Source organism: Dendronephthya gigantea, unplaced genomic scaffold, assembly GCF_004324835.1.
Source record: "Dendronephthya gigantea isolate DGI-Jeju-01 unplaced genomic scaffold, DenGig_1.0 000010F, whole genome shotgun sequence".
Taxonomy (NCBI): Eukaryota; Metazoa; Cnidaria; class Anthozoa; order Malacalcyonacea; family Nephtheidae; genus Dendronephthya; species Dendronephthya gigantea.
This window is the reverse complement of record NW_021163020.1, coordinates 2,360,275-2,377,067: the sequence shown is the minus strand read 5'-3', so window position 1 is coordinate 2,377,067 and position 16,793 is coordinate 2,360,275. Positions and strand designations below refer to the sequence as shown.

Here is a 16,793-nt window from a genome sequence, read left to right as displayed (position 1 = left end):
GGAAAGTTAGACCATTTGGCTGGACTGATGGCACTATTTTACTTAGGCCGGTCAATAGTGACTTATGCACAACAGTAAAGCATTTGTTTTTTTCTCATTTCCAATATCCACAAGTTTACCCCCGAGTGGAAAGGAGAGCACGAATGCTGAATAAATATGATATGGCAGTAAAGGACTTACGCGCATGAACACTGATAAGATCACTAGATCAGGTTTTAATGAACGTTATATGAGTAGTGAGTTGATGTCGTTACATTATCGTGCATATCTACTGCCAGACGACATTGTCCTATTGACTATCCAGTTCGTATATTTTTTGTGATCAGTCATCAGTGTGGCGGCGTCGTACGTTCTTCTTCCGGAAAATGCCCGATGTGATCCCGGCTTTCATGTTCGGAAATTGTCGACAATGGCAATAAATCAAATATTTTGCATTTGGATTTTCGAAAGCGTTTGATGTTTTGAATAAAAATGTGATCTAAAACGTCGATATTTCAGCGTGTTATGTGTACAGCCATGTACCTGGAACACTATCTAGACAGTAAGACTAAAAAATTACACTGTTTCCTAACTTTTGATTAAAAAACCCAAATATAGATGAAATTTGAAGTGTATATTGCAACTAATCTCGCGAAATACATTTTCGTCCTTCCCGCCATTAATTATATAGTTAGTTGTTTGAGTATTGTTTTGCGTTGTTTACTTGTGACCACAAGTTTGTCATCGTTTTATAGACGTCATTTTCATTTGAATTTCATATGCTCTCCAAAGCAATCGCCAGGGATGATACAAGACATTTCAGATTTCCTTGAATTAGTTCTTTTTGCAATTAATATGTGTAGTGGGATAATGTGTAGCCCGGGGAATGAAGAATTGCAATTTTTTTCAGTAATCCAATATCTAAACTTTGAAAGACTAAGCTATAGTGAATCAGTTTTTATTATTCAGTTAATAAGTGATAAAAATTTTTCCAGAAAAATTCAGATTATATATTTTATCAATGTTCATTTAAAACATTAACAATCTTGAACTCTATCTTTAGGAATTAAAGACCCTAGTTAATGCAACCAAATATTTCTTTATTAATTTTTTTTTAAATTAAGGTATTGAAAATCTTCCCTATGAATTGCAAAGGAATTTCACTTTAATGAGAGATCTTGATCAGAGGGCACAAGGTGCGTATGTTATTTGCAATTTGCCGTCCAGGTTTTTAAGTAGATGGAGTGTGACTGCTTGCTTTGCACTACGTTCTGCTTCTTATATACTTTTGTGTTAGTTACCATTTATATATTTGTTTGCGTGCAGATGTACTTCAGGAAATCGATGACATGGCAGACAAGTATACTGAGGCCGTAAGAAATCTTTCTCCAGCTGAAAAAACAGAAAAGCTCAAGAAGATTGAAGAGTCTTTTGCCAAAGCAAGGGAGTTATCAGACGACAAAGTTCAATTGGCCATGCAAACATACGAAATGGTAATATCTTTTGCCTGCTTTTAAACTCTGACAGTTGCTGACTTTTTATTGAAAGCAAGGCCAGTTCTATGTATATTTCTCTGTCATATTTAGGTTGATAAACACATTCGTAAGTTAGATTTTGATCTGGCAAGATTTGAGGCAGACTTAAAAGAACAGCATGAACAAGAACTTGCCAATTCTGATGATGGTAGGTCCTAGTAGTAATGATGGCCTCTGTTAATGAAAATTGGTACAATTGATTTTAACAATTTTTGACACTAAAGCAACTCATGTAATGATGCATTTCAAGACATACATAGTATATTACAGCCATTTCCCTCCTAGAAATTATTGAGCCAAAATCACGAGGGAAAAAGCGGAAGAGATCCAGAGGAAGATCAAGTGGTGGCACTGAGTCAAGAAAAAAGAAAAGGTAGGTAGTTTGTTGTTCTTTATTTATCTTGTCTTCTTGCATTCTTACCATTTTTACATTGGTATATGCTATGGTAGATATAGTCTTATGTTGCTGTATGGTTTATTTACCAAGTTGAATACCATTTCAGAATTGAAGAACCAGTTATTCCACCATTAGCAGCGGTGACTGCATTTATACCAAGCCCAGACGTACAAGTACTTGATATGCCTGTAGATCCCAACGAACCCACATACTGTCTTTGTCACCAGGTCAGTACACTTGACAAATAACTAATAACTTTTAATTGTCAATTCTCTTACAACTACATGCATTGACTTTATATTTTGAAATTTATTTATTTTCTTTACCAGGTATCTTATGGTGAAATGATTGGTTGTGATAATCTTGAGGTACTAAACATAATATGGAGATTTGCTATGAGAATATTAAGTCTTCTATTTCAAAATTTAAATGATTTCTCAATTCTATTTAGTGTCCTATTGAGTGGTTTCATTTCCCTTGCGTTGGTCTTACAACAAAACCAAAAGGAAAATGGTAGGTGTCCTTTTCCATTAACTGCAAATAAACTTCATGTTTGAATAAACACATACCGTAACCTGCAAGTCTGGTTGGACCTGGATTGCACTTTACATATCCATAACTGAGGAAAGCCAGCCCTTACCCAAAGGACTATAGAAATTAGGCTTGAAAGCTGGGCTTCTCTTCACCCTTGTGCAACGGCTAGCTTAACTAATCACATTTATAAATGCATAATTATTTTTTACTTCACCAGGTACTGTCCAAAATGCAATGTAGAAAAGAAAAAGAAATAAGAGGAAATACATCTCTGCAGAGTATGAACAATGCTGTCAGTCCAGCTACACAAGGATTGTGTATATAGTACCATATGGAAGAATTTTATGCTAGAATATCTTAAAATATTGGCTATTTATTCAGCAGAAACTTTTGCTTTTACACATGACATTTAAAAGCTGTTTATATCCTTCTGTAAAAACCTTGTGCTGTGTCCACAGCCTTCTGTTTTCGTGGTCCTGCCTCATTTTTATGAAATGTGAAAAACATTTAATTTCAACTGACATAGCTATGTCCCAGACCAGGAAAGGGTTGAAATATATAGGAAAAAAGAATGTGTTTGCAGTCTGTTGTATTCTTCATTTTCTCAGTGGGGAATTATATTGGCAGAAATAGGCCTTGAACTATCATCTAACTTCTTCTGAGAACATTCATAGTGACACCTCTGGGCCCACCATGTGGCAGGGATAAGTTGGGGCGATGGTGTGCCACTGAGCTATAGTAAAAAAGGGGAGTGGGGAATGCTTATAGCGCGGGATTTGCAAAAGGTCTGGACCGAGGAAATTTGAATGTCTAATTTTACAACATGGCGATCTCTTGATGTTTCTGCACGTTGTCGCGGTTGATTCAAAGTTTTGCGATTTCTTTCCAATCGCCGCTATATAAGGCTTCAAACTACCGCTGATCTTCAACTAACTAAGCCTATCTTCGCGAAATCCTCGTTAAACTTTACAAAGGACTTCAAAGATTGTTAAAAAATATCGTTGGAAATGACACGACCTTTGCGAGAAGTGGAACCGATAAACACATCCACTTTAAAAGCATACTCAAGCTCTACGATCGAGTGCTTGGAAAGACTAGAAGGAGGCGATGAAGTGTCCTCGAGAATCTCTGGAAAGTCTAGTCGCTGTGGAAAGTATTCTTGGCTTGTACGCGGCTCTGCACTTGAGGTAACGTAAAAATTCCAGGCCAACTTTACTATGCAAATATTTTCGTCCAGGTTCCATGTGCATTTTTTTTAGGACTCAGGAAGCTTCAACATGGTGCTCATTGTTTTAATCTTATTAAACTAAAAGTGTAAATATAGGAAAAGGACTGGCTACCAATTTTCCAGACCATTTCAAATCTATGAAAATCATGCTGGGGAAGATACTGAATATTAAGAACTTACTGACTGAGAGTGAGGTCTGTACGGTAAAATATCAAACCGAGGTCGTGCCATATTGACCGAGCGATAGCGAGGTCAATACACCAAGACCGAGGTTTGATATTTTACCGTACAGACCGAACTGTCAAAGTTAGTAAGTTTTTTATTATATGGCATATTTCATGCAGACATTGTAATGATTAATTCTTTATGAGTAATTTTAATGATCAATCTCATCCGGGCACACGACACCAAAACATCGGCCTAAGGTGAAAAAAACCGCTCTATTTTGTAAAATATAAATTTATTATTTTTATTTCAAATTCATTATTTTCCGTTTAAGAATTTAATCTGTTTTTCAGTTTAAATTTAGTTAGTTTTTGCCGTGAGTTTTGCCTTGTTTTCACAGGGCAATAAGAATTGCGTATTGCCCGTGGGCAATACGGGAAAATCCGGACCTGTCAGCAGCCAATCAAATTGTAGAATTAACCAAAAAAGCGCTTGCCATATAATAAAATCATATATTAACTGATCAGGATGCACGCTTGTTATGATCTACAAAGTATGTAGCTAACAAACATTTCATTACTTAGTTCACATTTTTACTCCACTAATCCAATGTAGGTGATTGATCCAAGCACTGGTCAGCGTCTCTCAGCTTGGAGGTTTGGATGGAGTACAAGCAAAAGACTATCATTCTCGATTAATTGTGTGGAGGAATTTCCTTCCCCAGATGGTCTATACTTGCTGGTTGGCTTGCAGAATAAAACAGGTTCTTGTGGAATGGTGTGTTTGTTTGACCCAATGCTATCCAGAGTGATCAAAGCGATTGAGTTTCCTATGGCTGTCACAACAATTGAATGTTTGACAATGTCAGGTGGAGCTAATGTCCCACATCATTCCATCAGGTATTTCAAGCTATTGAATACCTCACTTATAATTGATATTTTACATGTCATGGCTCACAAAGATATGAATTTGTTTATTCCGTAGTGCTCAGTTGCGCTTAATGTTTGGAGCAGTTGCTGTCGGCATGGATGGTGGTCATGTGTATCTGGTTGACTTAAGGCTAGACGATGATGTTGAGGAATTTGATGAATGGAATCCAAGTCACTTGGAAATCATTGATGTTGACAATCCTAATATAGGGACACTTCGAAGTAGGGCAAGAGAAGATGGAGCTCATATAGCATTTGAGTTAGGAGGTACAGATTGCTTTACATACTATATAATAAGGAAATATATTTGAAGTCTAAAACAGAGATATTCTTTTATTTCCTATAGGAGAATGTCACATGTTGGGAAGTTTTTCCTATGCATCTCCAGAGGGTGAAATTCAGGGCAATTATTCATCGAGTATGTAAACAAAGTATATATAAATTTATGATTTTAAATCCAGTTCTAAACAATGGAGGAAGCTCTTTTGAGAAATGTAGAAATATTGATTTAGGGGATGTTCTTGGAGCTTTCAAATGTATCCTCACTACATGTTTCTGTATGGTAAAATCTTTTTCATTATGTAAACTAAAATTACAAAACATATCTATGTAACTTTCCAGGTGAGATAAGCATCACAAGCTTGAAATATATTCGACAGTTGGGATCTCTTGTCATTGGTTACAGTTTTGGTTGTTTTCAAATTTGGGATTTAGAACAGCATTCTCGAGAGTAAGTTCAAACTGCTGGTCATGTGCAGATTGAAACAAATGAACATACTATATTTAAAGACTTCTTCTTTCGGGTATAGACATTTTTTATTGTATTCCTTAGGTTCAGCAGTTCATTCGGTGTATACCTTCTCCCTGTGACTCATATAATATATCAGGTGTGTAATATCTTTAATTTCAGGGCACTAGCCCTAAAAATTGGCAATTTACCATCAGAGAAGTGGATTTTCATGACTATCAATTATGTTTTGACAGGAGCCGGAAAACGACCCACGCTTGTGCTGTTATCTGTGGGTTGCTCGTGGACAGACTGGTAATGAAGAGATTGGTGACTCACCAACCACTATAACATTGTATCAACTGGTCTATGAACGGAAGGAGACCTTGCCTGGCTTTGGTCGCGTTTTAAAGGTAATGATGAAACTAAATAGGTCCAGAAAAGTGTCCAAAGCTTATTTACTTAGCTCCAATTTAAAATGGAAAAATAACTTGTTTGTTCCTATTTTAATGCTTCTTCAGGATTTTTCTGGATGTGGAGGCCGTTTTGAACATCAATTGACGGGCGATCCATATCATTTAGCTGATGCCACTACCTGTGGTAGCAGGGTATTGTGCTTCTACACCTTAGAACGTGATGAAGCTGCAGTTGATGTGACAAGACTAGATGACAGCTCTGATGAAGTTGGTAGGTTTGTGGAAAGATAATGAAGCCAGGCTAGAAAGAATCTGCAAAAATTTTAAAAAATCTAATTTATAGGATATTGTTCTTTGTCTAGGTCCTGTAGTAGACTTGACTTAATATTTGTGACATAAACATCATCAAATTTGCCCAGTAATTTGACTATTTGTATGTTTTCTAGTGTCTCGTGATTTGACTTTGGTCGTGTGCGTTTGGGAAGCCCCGCCAGCTGAACTTCACTCGAATCCTTCGTGTCATATGGCGGTGTTTGACATCAATCGTTGGTATCACTCGCAAATGCCTGCTAGTATCAGGTACATTTCCCCCTTTTAAAAAAATATCCCTAGCTGTGTACATCCAGTGTTATGTATATGTCAGTGAGGTATGCTTGTCTCCCTAGAGATGCAATGTACGGCAGTAAGGACCCAACATGTCCGTTCTTCTCCGTCTATACCCTCACCGATGTCCTGGACGCAGCAAATCCTGATGCTTTAGTTGTAAGTGTATGTATGTAGGATGTAAGGGTATGTGTCCAGTCTCGTATTGCAGTCTGTGATGCACCCACCTTGGCTGATTGTATCTGGTACGGTATGTTATGATCAATCGAGATCTAACTACAACTCACAGACCGCCGTAGGAAACTGGATACGTAAACACGCACTTCAGGGCTGCCCATGGTATGACCTTCGCTAATCTGACATCGGTCTTTTTGCGTTCGCTACAAAACTTGATGCTCTACTTTCACAGGATGTTTTGGTGCATCCGAACGATATTGGACGATTCTCCACAGCCTATGGTGCTATCCCCGAACAGTATTACTGGGCCTCTTCACTAACTTTTGGTAAGTCAGTGTACAAAATGCGATTTCTCCCGCCACGCACAGATTGAGCGCTTCTTGGTCACATTCAAACACGCAGAATACTCGATAGAAATTCGTTCGGTATCTCAATCTTCTTCCATGATAATTTCCTTGTCGAATAGATATCGTATGTTTAATGGAAACAGGAATTGTTTGCGCCGATTTTTATGGAACTCAACAACAAGTAAGCGTCTATTCGTTCTCTTTTGCAAAATAATTTGTCCAGTTTTTTTAATTTTTGCCCCATTTCTTTTCTCTCGCTCAGGTTTTAAGCGAGCTTGGTCGTAAAGGAGTGACGGCATTGAACGAAGCACACGAATTCTTTCACCGATGCTGGACCGCGAGTCTAATGCCCAAGAATTTTGATTTTTCCCGCGCACAAGAGAAAACAGTAAGCATACATGTTACTGCCAGCTTTCGTAAACTTGTTATCATCGTCTTTAGCATTGGCAAAACAATCATTTGGTCTAAATATATACTGTAGAACCATTAATTTTTAGATCTAGATTATCGAGTAGATTTTGAGCTCTATGATATCCACTCATTCTTGCTTGTATTTTATTCTAGTTTCAAGTGGAGGGACTTCTCTCTGTAGCTCTCGAGCATAACCAAACTTCGTTTATAATATCTTGCATTCAGAAACTCGGAGAAGACAGTGAGTATACTTATTATTTCATGTTTTGCTCGCATGCAAACTTAAAGGCAATTTCTTGTGTGGAGGCTTATGATGATTATAGTTAATACTGTGTCAAGTGTTTTCCAAAGTGGAAGCAATCATACTGTCAGCCTGTCAGTCAAACAATTTTTCTCTTTTCAGATGTCACTTATGCTGGTTGTAATTTGCGGATAATTTTGGAATGGGCCTGGGATCAGGTTATTCAAATCAAGCAACATTTGGACCAGTTGTGTGAGTTTTTACAGACGTTTTATGAGTATAACAGCATTGCCAGTGTCTTCTCACTCTAAAGAACTGAAGAGAGACGTTATTTGACTGCTGCTGATCATAATCTGTCTATAGGTATACCGCTGTACGATGGTACTGGCATATTTGTGGATAAGCAATTGATCGCCATCTTGGATCACTACAGCGTACAACTTGGTAACCTCGTCGATATCTTTCAAGCGCTGTCGTCAGCAGCTCCTACAACTGAACAAGGTAAATGAACGGTTTAACCTACACAACTTTAATACATGTACCAGGGTACCTTATTTACGGCAAAGAGCAATTCCGTTTCCTTTGCCTTTGGTTTCTCAAGTTTTTAATATGTTTTCAAGGTCTTAAGGAACTCGAATCCCAACACACCGTCTGCTTTTTGCTTCATCAGGTATTATAGCTATGTATAAATACAACTGTTAATAGTATATACTGCATGCTTGAATCAAAAGATAATCAGCTAGATATCGTGGTGCAAAACTCTTAAAGTTTTCCAGGTTAGATTTTATATAAAAAAAGTAACCGTTAAAGACAAAGCAGTGCTTTACTGTAAAGTCCTCTTTCTGTAACACGATAGTGAGATACCTCCTCTTCTCGTGGTATCAATGTTTTTTATTTTCCTATAGTATTTGCAAGTGGTTTTGTTTTTCATGAAGCAACGTCTTCTTCCGGAGCTCTTTGGTGCGTAAAATTTTCATTCGATATTTCATTGCAAGATCTACATATTCTTTTAATCTTTTTTTAAAATTTTTTCCTTTAGACAACAATGAAGATGGCGAATTGAGGTTTGTTAATGAAAAACATTTTTTTATCTCTTGGGTTGTTCCCTTCGAAACTCGCGAACGATAAGTAAGAACTCCAATATGAAGACTCCAATATTCTTTGCATATATTTTCATCTGTGACTCCGCGCTTAAACAGTAGTCCAGCTTTTAATGTTCAGTAGCCTATCTAACATATGCGCATCACAGTTGTATATGTAGGTCAGTGATGATATTTATCATCTGCATTAATATTTCTTAGTTCCCAGTACTATCCTGGGGAAGTTCTTGCTCAACAATATGGCGTACGTAGACGAGAATTGCACCAATCAAATCAGTAAGTTGTAAAATACGAGCAAGCCAAGTGATCATATACCCTATAGCAAAATATAACTCTAAATTACTGTACCGTTTCTTCTCAGCGATTCTCTAGGTAGCCTAATGATTGATCGAATCATTTCGACCGTCACCGAGAGTTTGAATACAAATCTTTGGGACACTGAAAACAACTGGTCTGAACTTTATCCACCGCCAAATTTGCATGTACGTATATCCTTCTGTTTCCCTCGGATATATGAATTGGTAGAAAATGCAGGTTTTTTGAAAATATTCAAACTCCGATCTAAAGATTTTGTACTTGCTCTTATGTTTAGGCGCTGTGCAGCTTAATTCTTCAGGAGAAAATTAATTCCACATCAAAGCTTTGCATTGTATCCTTTTATCCCATGTTTAAGCAATAGCCATGGTGTACATACAGTACATGTACATAGATCAGCAATTCTTTATAGGAGTACTGATAATATTTTTATGTCCAGTAAATGTTATGGTAGTTATAGAGTTCAGTGGTTCTTCGTGGGATTACGATAATGTTCAGATAATGTTGTGTATATATCAAGTATATTCTTAACGCTTATCGTAGATATATTACGCATTGCTTGACCTTTGCTCGATGAATCCACAGTTTCAAACGAAGAAGGTTTGTGTGGGGATTTATAAAGTTGAATAACAGCTGTATTGTGACAACGGCACATACCAGACCATCCGCTTAATCTTCTTTTCAATTTTTTTAGGTTGCAGAGAAGTTTGCAGCAACGTTTGGCATCCAGCCAGTGTTGGTGAAACTCTTTCATGGATTCTGGTGCTTGGATCATAAAAACTTTGATGTATGTTCTATTCGGCAATGCTTTTTCATCGCTTTTGCATTTAACGTATAGCGAAACCTTTTGCATAACTAAATAACCATATAAAAACCTATATTTCTTTGTTTTTTGTTATGTTTTTCAAGGTATAAACCTTGCCCTGAGGGCTTTTAAGACTCCAATTTTAACAATGTTCCAGGCTTTTCAATTGTTGCAGAGGGATTTGAAAATCTTAATTCGTCGTCAAATATTTTCCTTTTTTAAAACAGAATGCTCTGAAATTTCTTATCGGATCAGCAGACACGCTTGTTTTAGCTCCGTGGCAAAATTCCCACATCATTCGTCTCTTACTGGATCAAGGTTGGAAGAATCGAAAGCTTTCAGACCATTGTAATTCTTTGAGATATCGTAACGTGTTCCTTTTCATTTTTCTGTACAGACGAGAGTAAGAAAGCGTTGCTGTTTGTTCGTTCAGTAAAGCCTGCGATGGCCAGCCCATCTGACGTTGAGCTTCGTTTGTCCGTTCTTATTAAAAATGGTCTCATCACTGAGGCTTTTCAATTTCAGGTGAGTCGAAGTCCCTGTAAAGTACTTGATGTAGGCTATACTATAAATCTGATAGCGTTATTGCAATATTCGTTAATATCTTTCCAGCGGCAATGCCGAGATCCAGTGAGAAGACAAGAATTAATCGAGCATTTCTTCTTTGGATGTCATCAATGTGAGTGATTGAAACTGTGTGTTCGTCTCAAGTTCTCAACCGTTGCGTTCGTACTAATAATGGTTTATACAAAACCTTTTAGCCAAGAATACAAACAAAATCCTGAAGCTACCGCTGAACAAAGTAGAAGAGGTGGGAAAGCGACTGAAACAGACATTCTTCAACGCTATCTTTCAAATGATGTTAATTCTAGTCTGTAACTGCACTATTTCGTTACTAGGAGCATTTGATAAGATTCCTCGAGCAGTCACCATTCCCCCACGCTCGAGAGCTGCTTGTCATGTTCTATCTGCAGCGAGGATCGTATGTCGAGGCAATCCGTCTCAACGAGCTACTCAGACACGACACCATGGTAAGATTTCTCTCAGGCAGTTTTCATAAATCAGCTAAGATTCAATGTTGAAACGGCTTAACCCGAGCACAACTCTTTGGAAATTTTGTGTAATTCCCCGAAACGGTGCCCTTTGTCCGGCGACTACAAGGCATAATTTAAGACCAACGTATTTTGTTATAACACTTTACAGAGTGAAGGCGATCCTGCCGCCCAGCAGAGAGCCGCTGTGAGAAACGTCATTTTGGGAAAATATTTTGATCTACTTCCAAAAGTACAACAGGATTTGGCGATGCGCCGTGACACGTCGTTAAGACAGAAAGCGACCAAGCACATTGAAGGTTCGTCCAGTTGCAATATAAAGAGAGTTTCGAGGTCAAAACCAACTGTAAAAATACCCTCTTGGTCACTGTAAAGATCTTTTACACGATCCTATATGTCGGATATTATTTGCCATTGAACAATGGCTCCGAAGTTCTGGGAAACTTTATTTGATACGCCCATGTTTGTACTTTCGCAGTACCTCGTCCCAAGCCTCTGTCAACGGTGGTGAAGAATCAAGTGAATGCTCGTCTCATGTCGCAAACAGCTGTGATCAATGCCACGTTGGAGAAAATTGCTGAAGCGAGGTAAAGAAGCTAGTTGTTGTTGTTCAATGCATGTTATAACATATTGTGTGAAGTTTTTGTAGTTTATGTGCTGGAAGAGGGATGATTTTTCATCTTAAAAGCAAAAGGTAAATAAGCAAATATATCTCTTAGAATGAATGAACCCGATTCGCCCCAGGACGTTCCGTTTACCGGAACACCATCAGCAAAGAAGACGAAGTCTTTGCTCAGGTAATTTATATGAAATTTTTCAAACCAATCCTGTACTAAATATACATACGCACTATTGCCAAATGCCCCTAAAATGGATCTTGCGAATTTGTTTCTAACAACTTGAACAATTCTTCCTAGCGATTCTCATCACATCAGTTTTCCAAAGTTTTCAAGTGAAGATATAACCACTGCCGTAATTGAACCCAAGGCAAGCTTTGAATAATTCGCATAAACATTCACTTATACCGCAATCGTAACTACTTGATGTAGCAGTGAACTTTGGTTACTAAGTTATATTTCGTCATTCTAGTCCCGACCGGTGCAAGTATCCCAACCACAAAGTATGACCATCAGTCCAATGTCAACGTGGCTACGAAAAGACAGGTAATGCCACTGATAAAAATCAGGCCTAAATAAAAGCGCCGCGTAAAAGGTCAGGCTTTGCAGGTTACAGTAGTTGAACGCCCGTTGGAAAGTTGTATGTAAATCTTCGGTTTGGTACAGTTATTTTATTGAATAACAGGCACTGGTCAATACACTTTCATTGTTTCTGCTTGGGAATTAGCTTTTTGTCCCTGGCCTAAAAACTAGGAATACTGTACCTTAAAAAAAACTCGAGAGGCGGAAATTATGTCCTTAAAAAATAAACAATTGCTCATATTTCGTACTGATAAATTTGGCTGAGAGTGATCATCCGATCGAAACGTTTCTTTGGATTGAGCTTGTTGGTAAGTTGTTGGAAAGTTTACTATTATGTGTTAAACGGAAAACACTTGACTTTTAATTCAGAAGATATCTGAATGGTAAATAGTGTGTAAAAGATTGTGGCTCTAAATTATAATTTCTCGTGTACAGCAAAGGTCGCAAAGTCAACATCCTTGTATTTTGAAACAAACGAAGGTTTTTCTCGAAATCTGTTTGTTTGTGTCCTTAATCGCTAGTCGATTCCACCAATGCCTAAAACGTAGCGGGATAGGCGAAAAGACTTTCCTCCAATGTACAAACGACTCATTTAACATCTCATTTTGTTTGCCATCTTATTTTGTAATTATAAGATACGTTTAGTTTCTTCCTACTCACATAAGTTTTAGGCTGTCTTTCACGACTATTAAAGGCTATCGCACTCACCATTGACAGCCATTATGTGATAAACCTGATATTTTCTCAATCTTTTTTTTCCGCAGAGCACGGAAGGTTTTCAAGGGTGCAAATGCTTTGTCGTTGTTGCAAACACCCCCAGTAACTAAGGTAAGTACTACAGCACTTTGCAATCGTTATCATACGCATGCGTTGACGTTCAATCAATCTTTCAGCATTTGTCTTTTGCGGTCACCCCGAGTATCCAGGACTCCACGCGGCCGATTACAACGCCACATTCAATTTTAAAGGTGAGTTATTTTCGTATTCATTTGTTGAAATTCATTTCTAGTGTCTTGTGTTTCACTCTAATTCTGTTTCACTGCAGCCTACCAAGATCACAAGACGTAGTCCATCCCCAAGTATCATATCCCCGAGTTTACCGCCACGTGTACGGCGCGTGTCAGGTGACCGTGTACCTTGGATGGAGACTGGTTCTGGTAATGACTTGTAAAATGTGGAGACGAGTTATTATTATACAGATATTATTAGACTCTTACAAATTTACGTTCAAACGTGAACCATGAGTATATGATTGAATTCACACATTTTCTTTTTCTTATTTAGACAACGATGAATCAAGCTTTTCGTCACAAAAGAAGCAAATTAGGTTAGTTCAATCGATCATGTGAAGTGCGTTCAGAAATAATTTCCCCACCCATATCCCGCTTCCAATATTAGTGCACTTGCAATAGATCCCCCCCCCCGTGTCACATTTGTATACTTTGTATTTACGAGTATATTTTGTACTTGATGTATATTTTAGATTCAAAAGTCCATCTCCTTCAAGGTCGGTTGAGAAAGTTTATTTTTACCATCGTGTTAAGTCCTGTGCAAACGTTTTGCCTTATCCTATGTTTTATTTATCCTAGTCCCGGTAATGAAGATTCATTTGCATTCACTCGGCCAATTACGTTCGTGAAAACGCCCGTTGCTAAGATACCAGAGGAGGATGACGTGATGGAAACCGAGACGGGATCTGGGGCTGAGAACAGCTCGGGTAGCGTCTTGGAGTCTGAGAACGAAACTGGTAAATATAAAGATTTCGATTTGAACATCTGTCGATAGATTCGTTAGAACAGGATTCTGAAACGTTCACCGATATTCAACCTTGTCTTAATTGCTTAGAAATGCAACCTTCCACCTCCGGGGAATTGGAGACTAAGGAAGATAAAACCGCAGAAGAGAATGGAGAATTGGAATCAGCTAAAGGTGACGTCACGGTCGTGGCGATGGTGGATCTGGACAATGATGATCAATATCAGGGTGAGATTTTTGGACTGTGTTTGACGAGGTTAATCGTTTATTAACCTGGATTAAGATCTCTTCCTTTTGGGATTAGTTGATCCATTAAAACCTGTGATGAAGTTTTCATAGGAAAAGTGACTTCGGCCAAGCTAATGAGTAACTCAGATTTAATTTGTTTGTTCATTTGTTTTTTATTGCGTTCATAGAGGAAGAACCCAGTTTGACAGAGAAAGCATTTGAACCTGCAGATTCATTTCATCCCGCTCATGGAGCATTCCCGCCTGCAGACTCTCCTCAGCCCGCAGGTGATGAAGCAGCAAGCGATGACGTGCAAGTGATTGCCGTCCTTGACTTTGACGAAGATGATGATGCAGAAGAGGAAATGTTAAACGATGGTGGTAATAAATGAAACTAACTGTCTAGAGTAAACAGCTGAACACCTTTCACAGTCAGATAACTTTAACTATGTTTAGGTGAAAATCAAAACAAAATTGCCTCCTTGTTATTTCAGATGGAGCGACACAGCCTGGAGAAAACGAGGCGAATCTTGTTTTTGAAAACCCGGATGTAGAAAATACCGAAGCAACGCCGGCAACCGACGATGACCTTTCGGCGTAAGTTTAGCATAAACTCTAATTTGTTTGACAGCCCTCGGCCTACGCTGCTTTGAACCGGGCTGTTGGTAGTCAGTATTCCTGGTAACTAATCTCTGCAATACCATTAAGAAATTGTTATATTTTTAGAGTTCCTTTCGATAAAGATAGTGCTTTGATTAGACCTTCTGTGGTCGAACCCAAAGAGTGAGTACTGAGTAGCATTCGTTCATATCAAGTTTTTATTGTTCATAAGATTGGTGTATGAATATTTTGTTCTTTTTTACGTTTTTCTTTCGATATAGCTTCATGGAAACGTCGCTAGGAAATGCTGATGAGGTACGGTAATTCAAACAAACTGTTAACCATGAAAAAACTATGTGCAAATGACCTCTTAATCTGTTAATCAACACAATGATAAAGAGATCGGATCTTTGGTCAATGCAACAAATGTTTCAGTGTCAGACTATAATGGTCGATTCTTTCGAAATATTTCAGGCGCCTTCTAAAGCAGTGTCTACCATGACGACAAGCCAAACTCCATCCGAGCCACAACCTCCCCAACCTTCTCCACCAAGTGCCGAGGTTTCCCCCGAACGTCCACCGGAACGTAGCTTTATGCCACTACGGGATACGACCTTGGTCGCTTCGCAACCTCTCGAGTCTACTGAACATCGACCAGAGGAAGATTTGCCTACCGGACACTTATCTTCCACAACATCACCCCCGGGGATTTTTCACTCTACGGGTTTAGACCCGGACGCTTCAACATCCGCGGAGTATGACCGGAGAAACGATCTCCGGGATTTCCCGTCATCCTCGGCCTCTACGCTTTCATCAAGTAACGAGTTATTGGGAGCATTTAGACATTCGCGAGCCGAAGATAGCTTCCAGGCTCCAGCAATGACGAGCACCGGCGCGGCGTCGTCTCCAGTTCCCCAGGCTGGTAATCCAAACTCACGTCCAACCACCGAAGGCACTCCGATAACCGATCAAACAACGAGTGTTTCCGCGATGACTCCGCCGATGTCACCGCCGAAAATGAGGGGGTTGTTTGCATCATCCAGTAGCACAAAGGTCAGTGGGTAGTACTATATACCACATTCACAGGATAAACTAAAATTTATTTCATGGAAAATCTGAACCAAAGCAAGGGACGAAGCCACTAATGGACTGTGGATGAATTACTTCGTAGCATTTCAATTATAGTTTCTTCATTGCATCTTCATTTAGATTTCTCCCCGAATATATTTGGATGATATCAGTGGTTCTTCACATCGCGCTGTTCAGGCAACCGTGGGGACCCCCTCACAGTCGGATCGTCGTCGATCACGGTCTCCGCACAGGATCACACCCAGTCGATCTTCCCCGCCGTTAACGCGTTCCACTCAGCGAAGAAGGTCAGTTATTTTTCACATCCTAAATCTCACAAGATACCAGTGGCCAAATCTACGTGATCTTTATTTGAAGTGATTTGAAGAAAACACTTTCCGGTTGATGGCGCTATCCAGTTTTCGCACAACCTGCCACCAGACATATATTCTCCTTTCGTAAAGACAGTAGAGAGTATATAATATTATGTATTTAAAACCACGTTGCTTCAACACACAATTCCTCATACTGCTTCTTTTTAAAATTCGCACGCAAGATTCATTGGGCCATACAAAGTATTAGTCTTTTATCGTCGCCTTTTTTGTTCCTAGATCTGCCAAACTCAGCACTCCACATCAATCTCCAACGGACAGCCCAATATCGTTTGTAACTCCGATACATAAAACATCCCCTCGGAGAAAGTCTCTTGGGCAGAAGAAATCCCTGAAGTTGGCGACACATAACATGACCTTGCGCGCGAGGAGTTGTGGTAACAAGACAACGCGATGTGCTAGACTGCCGAACACAAACTAAACGACGTGAAGTGAACGTTAGGTAGGATTGACTTGTGTGATCAAAATGATATTTTTTTAAGAATTCAGGTTTTCATAGTAGTCTGGTAAACATTAAATCGTATATCAAAATCAAATCAAATGCAGGAATGCGTCATGTTTTTTCATCCAATATGTCTCATCATAGTTTAT

The 16,793-nt window shown here is 38.8% G+C and overlaps 2 protein-coding genes across 2 annotated transcripts; both read left to right on the top strand.

The window, feature by feature from the left end:
- Nucleotides 1–327: 327 nt before the first annotated feature.
- On the top strand, nucleotides 328–3,006 carry LOC114518179 (inhibitor of growth protein 5-like). Its single transcript, XM_028538123.1, has 9 exons — nucleotides 328–541; nucleotides 1,104–1,175; nucleotides 1,306–1,472; nucleotides 1,566–1,662; nucleotides 1,800–1,887; nucleotides 2,018–2,138; nucleotides 2,241–2,279; nucleotides 2,363–2,424; nucleotides 2,663–3,006. The coding sequence occupies exons 1-9, from the start codon at nucleotides 505–507 to the stop codon at nucleotides 2,700–2,702; spliced, it is 723 nt and encodes a 240-aa protein (XP_028393924.1). The 5' UTR covers nucleotides 328–504; the 3' UTR covers nucleotides 2,703–3,006.
- Nucleotides 3,007–3,275: 269 nt separating this feature from the next.
- LOC114518264 (protein ELYS-like) lies at nucleotides 3,276–16,748 on the top strand. The gene is made up of 48 exons (XM_028538229.1): nucleotides 3,276–3,632; nucleotides 4,454–4,737; nucleotides 4,823–5,034; nucleotides 5,114–5,185; nucleotides 5,389–5,497; nucleotides 5,600–5,654; nucleotides 5,752–5,907; nucleotides 6,016–6,181; nucleotides 6,357–6,489; nucleotides 6,576–6,672; nucleotides 6,923–7,016; nucleotides 7,157–7,218; nucleotides 7,300–7,425; nucleotides 7,602–7,689; nucleotides 7,852–7,941; nucleotides 8,053–8,190; nucleotides 8,310–8,359; nucleotides 8,595–8,649; nucleotides 8,729–8,753; nucleotides 8,991–9,065; nucleotides 9,151–9,271; nucleotides 9,382–9,438; nucleotides 9,648–9,704; nucleotides 9,799–9,891; nucleotides 10,137–10,227; nucleotides 10,307–10,434; nucleotides 10,522–10,588; nucleotides 10,671–10,720; nucleotides 10,809–10,940; nucleotides 11,113–11,260; nucleotides 11,440–11,548; nucleotides 11,681–11,758; nucleotides 11,879–11,948; nucleotides 12,051–12,124; nucleotides 12,925–12,988; nucleotides 13,054–13,128; nucleotides 13,206–13,317; nucleotides 13,445–13,487; nucleotides 13,644–13,667; nucleotides 13,750–13,907; nucleotides 14,006–14,143; nucleotides 14,332–14,523; nucleotides 14,637–14,739; nucleotides 14,869–14,925; nucleotides 15,024–15,057; nucleotides 15,217–15,795; nucleotides 15,952–16,118; nucleotides 16,422–16,748. Exons 1-48 carry the CDS (start codon nucleotides 3,453–3,455, stop codon nucleotides 16,621–16,623), a joined length of 5,490 nt encoding a protein of 1,829 aa, XP_028394030.1. The 5' UTR covers nucleotides 3,276–3,452; the 3' UTR covers nucleotides 16,624–16,748.
- Nucleotides 16,749–16,793: the final 45 nt, after the last annotated feature.

What these genes read in the sequence shown, in the direction of transcription:
- LOC114518179 (XM_028538123.1), top strand. Translation starts at nt 505, where the DNA reads ATGTGTACAGCCATGTACCTGGAACACTATCTAGACA. An exon ending in TCTTGATCAGAGGGCACAAG is followed by an intron (nt 1,176 to 1,305) that starts GTGCGTATGTTA and finishes GTTTGCGTGCAG; the next exon opens with ATGTACTTCAGGAAATCGAT. An exon ending in TTGGTTGTGATAATCTTGAG is followed by an intron (nt 2,280 to 2,362) that starts GTACTAAACATA and finishes AATTCTATTTAG; the next exon opens with TGTCCTATTGAGTGGTTTCA.
- LOC114518264 (XM_028538229.1), top strand. Translation starts at nt 3,453, where the DNA reads ATGACACGACCTTTGCGAGAAGTGGAACCGATAAACACATCCACTTTA. An exon ending in TGGATCATAAAAACTTTGAT is followed by an intron (nt 9,892 to 10,136) that starts GTATGTTCTATT and finishes TTTTTAAAACAG; the next exon opens with AATGCTCTGAAATTTCTTAT. An exon ending in CGCTAGGAAATGCTGATGAG is followed by an intron (nt 15,058 to 15,216) that starts GTACGGTAATTC and finishes GAAATATTTCAG; the next exon opens with GCGCCTTCTAAAGCAGTGTC.